This window comes from Momordica charantia (genome assembly GCF_013281855.1).
Source record: "Momordica charantia cultivar OHB3-1 chromosome 6 unlocalized genomic scaffold, Mcharantia_2.0 BLBB01000006.1, whole genome shotgun sequence".
Lineage (NCBI taxonomy): Eukaryota > Viridiplantae > Streptophyta > Magnoliopsida > Cucurbitales > Cucurbitaceae > Momordica > Momordica charantia.
In genome coordinates, this window is record NW_028275164.1 from 10,620,163 (window position 1) to 10,628,766 (window position 8,604).

An 8,604-nucleotide genomic window follows, 5' to 3' on the forward strand; every position below is an offset into this window, starting at 1 on the left:
CATCGTACTCTAGAATTTCTTTCAATCTGAACAATGATAAATTTGTGGAAAGTGAACCGATGACATCAACTCAGCTTTAATTTGGTTTCTCTTCACTATCAATTCTCCTCTCGATCACCCATATGTGCATTGTTGTTGTCGTTGCTAAAGCAAGAGAGTAATTTTCATACCTTCACACCACTTGGAAAATTTTCCACTTTGTTCCATCCACCACCTCTTGATTTTTGGTTGGCATGAGAAAGAATGGACACGTATTTATATATGGATTGGAAGGGGATTAGGAAGATGAAAGGATTGGGAGAAGGTGTGTGATAATTGGAAGGGGGTTAGGAAGATGAAAGGATTGGGGGAGGGTATGTGGTAGATGAGAGGAGTTAAAAAAAATGAATGAGAAAGATAAAGTTAATGAAAGAATAATTAAGAGAGAGAAGATTAGTAAGAGAAAATAGGGGAATTTAGAGGGATGGGATAGTGATGGAGAGAAAAGATAAATTGAGAGAGAAAGTTTGTATTTAAATGACACAATTGTCATCAAAAGAAAAATGAAAAGAGTTATAATGAGAGGACAAAAATTGTATATAGAAGTTTCTCCTCATCCCACCTTTTATATATACTATAGATTCTTAAAATTATATAGGAATTTTGTTCCTGTACCCGATTTATTCCAACATAAATAAAAATCTTGTTTATCATTCTTAAATCTTTGGGGTGGTAGCTATGTAATTCTATTTTTCTTTATTAAAAAGATGAAATATAAGAAACGAAAATGTTAAGAATGGACCTTTATATTTCTTTACTAAAATGATGAAACATAAGAAACGAAATGGACTTTTATATATTTTTTTCAAGGAAAGTCGATCAAAATCATAGAATGAGCTTCATCTTATTGATTCCAGAGGGAGCAAATTGTGAGAAGTATTGAATTTTGTCCAAACCAAAGTTTTAAATTTTGGTTTGGTTTAAATGATTACAAAGGTGGATTTCATGTCTCAATTTCATAAAAATATCTATAAAATGTTAATGTTGATTAATATCTCTAAAAATATTATAAAAATAAAAAAATAGTAAAAAGTATTGATATTTTTCATATTGTAACACGATAGAAATGTCGATATCGTTGTCATGGACACAAATATGTCGGCACCTCAAAGAAAAACTAATACCCTGAAACGAAAACATAATTTATGATCTTATACAGTGAATATGTTTCAAATGGCTGAATGGCTTGAAATAGAGAGAACAGCAGCAGCCTCAATTTCATCAAAACAGTTATACATTCATAGAGAATAACACACTCCTAAAATACACTAAACAAATCTTCCCCCTCTAATACTGACTTGTTGCAAATTACATCTCTAGTTTTATAATAAACTGCTGAGAAATAAAGAGTTAGAACAACCAGAGATCTTGGGACTGGAAACATGTTAGTCATAGCAAGCAATATCGATACCGAGGCTCGCTCTCAACATCCCCATGAGAAGTTGTATAGTAGGCAGCTGCTTCACTGCAAGCTACTGGGCCTGCCGGTTGCAGGGATCGGGGTTGGCTGAGGGAAGGAGTTGTGAACGATCATATGGCTGTTATCTATCGCGTTTGCCATCGATACGTTGTTGCCTTTCAGTGTCTGCTCCAACAGGTGAACGAGCGACATGAAGATCTCCATCCGAGTCACATCCCGGTTAGCCTGTAATAAGCAAGTTGAGGAATTACAGGCATTACAGCTGAGAGCCTACTGCTACGAGTACACCAAGACTGAGTTCATGACTTACCTCAACAGCAAACCGCGCCCATATCTTGTCGTCCCGTGCCTCCATTACTCCTTTCAGTATGGTCAAGCCCATTCCACGGATCAAATCAGCAATTTCCAAAAAGAAACCCCTCTCTTCACAAAGCATCTGCCACAAAAAGTGCATCCATATAAACTAAAAGTAGAATGTCTATCACAACATAAAAGTAAAATGAAATGCTGAGATAAACATTGTACAAAAGGTTGAGAGTTTCTGGCAAGGCCTACCTCCACAAGCATCTGACGTGGCGGATTCAAATCCTCGACTACGATAGGGCAGACCATAGTTTGTGAACCAACCTCAAACGCCCACGTCGCCCCGCCCTCAAAGTTGTCTTTTAAAAAAAGTCCACCTTCTTTGCTAATGATCTGCAAATAAGCCAAGGAAACAGAGCTCTCAACACTCTTCACTGAAGATATGTCAAAACATTTATAGGTATCAAGAAAATGGGAATAAATCCAAAGAGAAAACCCAAAATAATACAGAAGATAAATATAAGTAAATAGTCCCTACCTTAGACTCTCCAGTCTGTTTTAACTTGTCAGCATGCTTTGTGACACTTTGTAGGAAAAGCATATGTTTGATGGTTCTTTCAAGTAATGCATCTATGCTACACTGTTAAGAGAAATTGACAAAATTTGTATCAGTTCCTTAGAATCATGAGATGAGCAAGGGGAGGAAAGTTAGATGTCTAAGATGCAGAAGAAATTACTTTTGCCCCATTTGGGACAATCTCCCGCAACTCCTTAACACGATCTTGTATCATCTGGCGATCTTTCGGCCTTGGTCTAGGATTCTCTCCCGGTTTAAGCCTTTTGCGACTCGATTTATTCACTTCATCAGGCCTCTTAGAATAGGCAGTCGACACGCTACTGTCACGCTTCAAGTTATCTCCCTGTTCAACCCATGAACTGATTTGAGATCCATATACTGAAGAACTTTGAGAACAATTTGCCATATCGTTTCGTCTACATCCAGATATGAAAGAACTATTATCTGGTGTCCCTACTTCACCCATCGACTTGGGGATGCTAAAAACTCCCCTCTGCAAGTGATTGGATGCACTGGGCTGTCGATAAATCGAGCTAATCGGTCCAGAGGAGCTACTGATTTTAGTCAATGTTGTCCTACAAGATGTGCTATCATCTGAACTCTGCTTGATGGCAGAGTGACCTCTGGAAACTACAGCATCTAAAAGTTGGTCAGAGGCTGTCATGGAATTGATTCCAGATTCTGATACCTTCCTACATGTGGAAGAGATATTCGAGCTCAATCCAGCCTCGAGCTTGTTCATTATCTGAGATACACCAGAATTCTGCCTGTCTTCAGTTTGTGCATTCTCAGATAAACTATTCCAGTTGCGAGTGAGTAGTTTATTTTTGTACTCCACACCTAGAATATCAAACAAGTCATCCCCCGTAGAAGGTAGAGCACGTGTTGGTTCATTTTTTATGTGTGGTAGTTTCGGGCTCTCAAATCCACAAAAATGGTTCAGGTAATCATTGGCAAGACCAGGCATGTAGTCATTCAAGGACATGGCACTCTCCAGTTGAGTCCAGGTAGTATTAAGGGCTTCAAATAAATCATTATCTCGATTTGACTCTGAAACTGATGGAGCTAGCTTCATTTGAGGACACTTCATGGCTGCCAAACTTTCTTTTCCACTGGAGTTCTCTAGTATCAGTTGACCTGTTGTAACCGAGCAATCTACCCCACCAGATAAAGAACTCTCTTCTGCCTTGGACTCGAGCACGTTTTGTACCTCCATTCCACCCTGCTCGCCTCCGTAAACACTTTTGTCAGTTGCTATGCAGTCATTAGAAAGAGAGACCGGAACAGAAAATGGTTTTAAACTGCTACTTTTCCTTTCCTTTGATTGTCTACTTTCAACTAATGGAGTGGTCATAGAACTCTTTTCAATATCGATGGTTCTTACACCATGTGCCACCAATTGAGACAGGTTACAACTATTTGATGGATTTAAACAGTTATAAGCATCTTGCTGAGCACTAGCAGCAGCAAAATTCTGATTTCCAACTAATTTCAGGCTGCCATGAACAGCACTTGATGGAAAGACGCCAGATTGGGAGTTGTAAAAAGAACTAGAAGACTGCTGATGAAACCGTGCCTCGGAATTTGGGAGAATCACTTCTGCTCTAACGCGTCCATACTCCAAATTGTCTCTTGGAGGGAGATTTGGCTTCATCAGTTGAGTAACTTTTGGTTGACCAAGACTATTACAAGGCATCACCGAAGCTTGGGTCAATTGCGAATTTTGAGATGTTGAAGACGCAGCAAGATGATTCAACTGAACCTCTCTGAACCCATAATTAGATTGCTGACCAGGCCTAGAAGCTAGCAATGAATTTTCTTGCCGGTTGCAATTGTCATCCATCAATGACGGTTTTATCATGTTGCAATTTCGATAAGGGTCTGTAAGTCCAGCCATTCCCAAAGCCACAGGCACGCCTATTTTCTCAACTGGGTCTTTTCCATCATAATTCTCAGATAGAAGAGCACCAGGTACAGACCCTAACTGCAGTATCAAACTCCTTACATTGTTCACGAACATCAAGTTTTCCATGATCTGAAGAATAAATTAGAGAACATCGGTAAACAAACTTGACAGCATGATGAGATTAGACAGAAAAGTCATTAAGCTAATACTAGATGTTATAAAAAGACTATCACAATTCTCAGAATATCTGAACCATTTACACCCTTGTATAAATAAAAGCCGGTTGGCCATTGCCAATGATCTACTAGAAAAAAACAAATCAAAACAAAATAAAAAGAACCACATACAAGAAGAATCAATACAGGGTAGCTAACGGTGCCATCCTCCAGATATATCTTAAAAGACACTTAGTTAAGTGCTACAGGTTTACTCAGAAATCAGAATTATAACTCAACGGGTAGTAAAGGTACTCACAGGAAAGGATGAGCCTAGTTGTACAACTCCATGAGGAAGAACAGGAATAACTGCAACAGTCTGCAAATGATATACAAAATCTGTTCATCGAACTGCTAAAGAAAACAATAATTTTCAGGGGATGGATAAAGGAAAAACTATCAAACCTGCATGCCAGCAAAAAATTGTTGATGCAACTCATTAAGAACCTGAAAGCACATACCAAAGAAAAAAATTCGGTCAATGGAATTACTAACATCTTCCTCTGTTTTCCTCATGAACCTTTCCCATCAACCATGGAAATTTATGGAGATGTGAGAAACATCATAAAAGCATGTTTACCAGTTGTATAATATCAAAGGACTACAAGACAGGAGAGTTGGTTTCAAAAGATGGAACCATTAAAAACTTGGATTTTCAAATTGTTGTGATAAACATGACGTTTTGTCCCGAATTATTGAGGATACTCACTATTCCAACAACTCCATAAACAGAAAATGATGGAGCAAAAAACATTGGACACATACCTCTGTTGGATAGGCATCCCTGGAGTAATTGGTTGACAGAATCCAATGATGGTTTCCTGTAAATGCAGCTCGCCCAACAATCCTGAAACGACAATCGTGCATATCATGTTCAGTTAAAAACAAGCACTGAAAATGAAGAGTAACAGGAGATAATTGAGATCTGGAAGATGCTTACCCTTCACCTACTAGACTAATCTGTTTATTCAACATCATTCTGTTAATTAGCGAATAAAGTTTGTCCTCCATATGATTCGCCTGCTTCGTGGAGGAATTTTGGGAATACCCCCAACATCCTTCGAACTCCCCAAGGGGTAATTTGGAACTCCCACTTCCAGAAAACTCGAAGCTGGGCAAGAGTTGGCAATGGTATTCTTCCCAAATCAGGAGCCTGCAAAAGTCCAAAAAAATGTCTCACGTTAGTTTCCAAAGAAACCAATTATTTCTTTAAACTTACTTCCCAAAATTCTAACAAAAAGCGAGCAAGAATGAGAGCATTAAAAGAAGAAGGGAAAAAAAAATTAAACCCTACATGTTGCCTGAGAAATAAAAAAGAAAATCCTACTTAGCAAGCAACTTAAGAGAAATTTTCCATTTTCCCAAAAGAAAACAAACGAGTCAAATGGATCTAAGAATATATCAACTTTCAACTCTATTCTGTCAGCAGCAAATTCTGAATGCTGAAACCAAGTCATTACTCAAAGACTCTCCCTGGCCAAAAAAAGCAAAAGTTCACTCCAAATCCACGAAGCCAAGAAATTAGAAAGAAAGTAGAAAAAAAAAACAAATAAACAAGAAAAAGCAAACAAGAAAGTTAAAGCCAAAGACCCCTAATCTCCAAAGAAAATTTTGAAATTTTGAAATTTTGAAAATGAAATTTTGAAAATCTACTTCCCCAGAGATTCTTCGGAACCAAAGTAGAATCCATCCAAAAGAAAAAATCAGCTAAAAAAAGAAATAAAGACATAAAAGGTTGCCAATAAAGAGAAAATGATGTTGCAGTCAGTGACAACCGAACAAGGACATATATCTAACACTCTGCTTCAGCCAATCATATGGATCGTAGCTACATAATATCTGTTCTACTTCAAAACTTCACAACTTAAGGAAGATATAAGTCCAAAACTAATTAATGAACTTCCCACTTTTCAGGATTCTAAAATTAACAAAATATCCTGAAAATCTAATGCTCCCTTGGGTACTTTTTCAGTTTTTTTCTTCTCCTTTCTAGTTTGAACTAAACCAACGATTCAATGAACCCAGATCCCATTTATTGCTTTATTCTCTGAAGGGATATTCCACTGCTTCAGTCTGGACTGTGATTAATGACCCCAAAAACGAAGCAAGTGGGAAGAAAATAAGAAAGTTTAGATTTCATGGGGTTGGTGAAGAATAAAATCTTACTTGGAATTTTGGCAGCCGATCTTCCAGAACACAGCATAAGACCACTGATTCGAACCGCACAGAGCCTTGAGAATCTCTTTTAGCAAAAAACCCATGGCTGGAGAGCTCGAACCCAATGTTTTTCTTTTGTTTCTGAAACGAGAATACTTTTCCAAATCCGACAGGATACAGTAGAGAACAAGAATTGGAAAATGCTCAAGCGCCGGAGAGACAGTACATTTCCCAAGCTTTTTCGGATTTCTCCATTCCAATTTCTAACTTCCGCGGCACGATCCTCTCCCCGCCTGCTTCGTTCTCAAACCACCGCTCCTCTTCCTCTGTGGGTCAAGATTTCCGACGATTTTTCTCCGGCAAGCCATGCTCCGGCGAGCCGAAAGCTGAAAAAAGAAACGAAAGGGGGAAGAAGTGGGAGTAGTGTTTAGCGGAGCAGGAACAGCGAAAAATCGCTCAACCCCAAAACACCTACACTATCCCACAGGTCTGAATCTTGTACACAGCCATGATCTGCTCCATTTCTGAGCCTCAGAAGGGGAAAAAACAGAAATCAAACTCCGAGAAGACGACGGAAGTGGAGCTGGTTTCTGAATCGGAGGTTTGTTCACTGAGATGAGATTGAAAATGGGTTTCTTTGTTTTTGGTTCTTCCCTTTCTTTCTCTTTCACTTCGGCTCTGCAAAAAATTTCTCTCGTAATCACTCTGTGAGAAAAGCGCAGCAGGTCCGGTGAAGTCCGCCATAAAAAGAACTGAAGGAGAAAAGGTGAGTTTACCAATACAGCCTCCGCTTTCAAAGTATTTACAAAAACTACCACTGCGGCTTCTTTCTATATATATATATATTTCCTTTATTTTTTTTAACTAGAGATTCATTGATTGAGTTATATTCAAATTTGAAGATACTGATTTAATTAAATGCTAATAATTTAGAACGAAATTGTTCGAGAGAGTAGTTCATCAACCAAATAACAGGCGAGCCAAAAAAATTTTAGTTTCTACCTTGTCTCTCTATCCTTATTTTCTACACTTATAGATGTCATGTCAAAATCATCCGTTGTTAGTTATTTCTTTTACCGGTAAGTGAGAATCTTCTCATTGATATCCAAATTTGACAGCTATTTATCTTTTTGAAAAAAAAAATTATAAATAAAAAAATCTCTACCATTGTTTTTATTTCTCTGTCTTATTAGTCAAAAGTATGATAATGTTAACCAGGAGATTATCTCAGGTTAAAAAAACTATATTTGATTCTTGTATTTTGTTAAAGTAATGACTTGGTTTCTGATTTTTAATTTGTAATAATTTAGTCCCTACACTTTAGTACGTAACAATTTTATTTTTATAGTTTAAAATTTGTAACAATCTAAATCCTACTGTAAAAATTTTTGTCAAAATTAAGTATTGATTTTTATCTAATAACGATCTAGTCTTTATAATTTATAAACATATTTGGTCTTTGATCAGTTTATCCATCTAAATACATAAGAAATTTAACAAAAAATTATATGATAGGGACTAAATGTTACAAATTTAAAACTATTGTCAGTTAATTATTACATACTATAGTTTGAGAACCAAATTATTACAGATTTAAAAATACAAAAATTAAATCATTACAAATCAAATTTCAGGACCTAAATGGATTATGCCGTACCAGCTAAATAAACACAACCGTATGGAAGGGACTAAATTCGTAAATTAACTTTTCTATATATATTCATATAAAAATGTATAGTTTTGTCGGTTTTGGAGAGTGGAGGGGTAATTGGGGAGGGCGCTGGAGTTTCAGAAGTGAGGACAGGTGGTGGGGTTTGGTTGGTCTGTGATGTAGTGCGGGTTGCTGTCGCGGTGACGTAAGATACTAGATTGCCCTTACCTTTTCAGTTTAATTACCCTTTATGTCCCTTCACACCCCTGCCCCATAAAATTAAAAATTAAATAATTCCTGTCCTTCAAATACTATTTTCTTTTTTTTTCCTTTTTT

General features: G+C 37.2%; 1 protein-coding gene across 1 annotated transcript; it reads right to left on the minus strand.

The window, feature by feature from the left end:
- Positions 1-1,165: 1,165 nt before the first annotated feature.
- Positions 1,166-7,317, minus strand: LHW (transcription factor-like protein). The gene is made up of 10 exons (XM_022286230.2): positions 6,627-7,317; positions 5,401-5,613; positions 5,226-5,307; positions 4,866-4,907; positions 4,720-4,779; positions 2,500-4,374; positions 2,301-2,402; positions 2,015-2,155; positions 1,770-1,895; positions 1,166-1,684 (listed from the first exon to the last, which is right to left on the minus strand). The coding sequence occupies exons 1-10, from the start codon at positions 6,719-6,721 to the stop codon at positions 1,502-1,504; spliced, it is 2,919 nt and encodes a 972-aa protein (XP_022141922.1). The 5' UTR covers positions 6,722-7,317; the 3' UTR covers positions 1,166-1,501.
- Between the last annotated feature and the right edge of the window lie 1,287 nt (positions 7,318-8,604).

Coding starts and splice junctions, on each gene's coding strand:
- LHW (XM_022286230.2), bottom strand. CDS start 6,721: ATGGGTTTTTTGCTAAAAGAGATTCTCAAGGCTCTGTGCGGTTCGAAT. Junction 5,614..6,626: donor ATCGGCTGCCAAAATTCCAA/GTAAGATTTTAT, acceptor GGACTTTTGCAG/GCTCCTGATTTGGGAAGAAT. Junction 2,403..2,499: donor TTGTCCCAAATGGGGCAAAA/GTAATTTCTTCT, acceptor TTCTCTTAACAG/TGTAGCATAGATGCATTACT.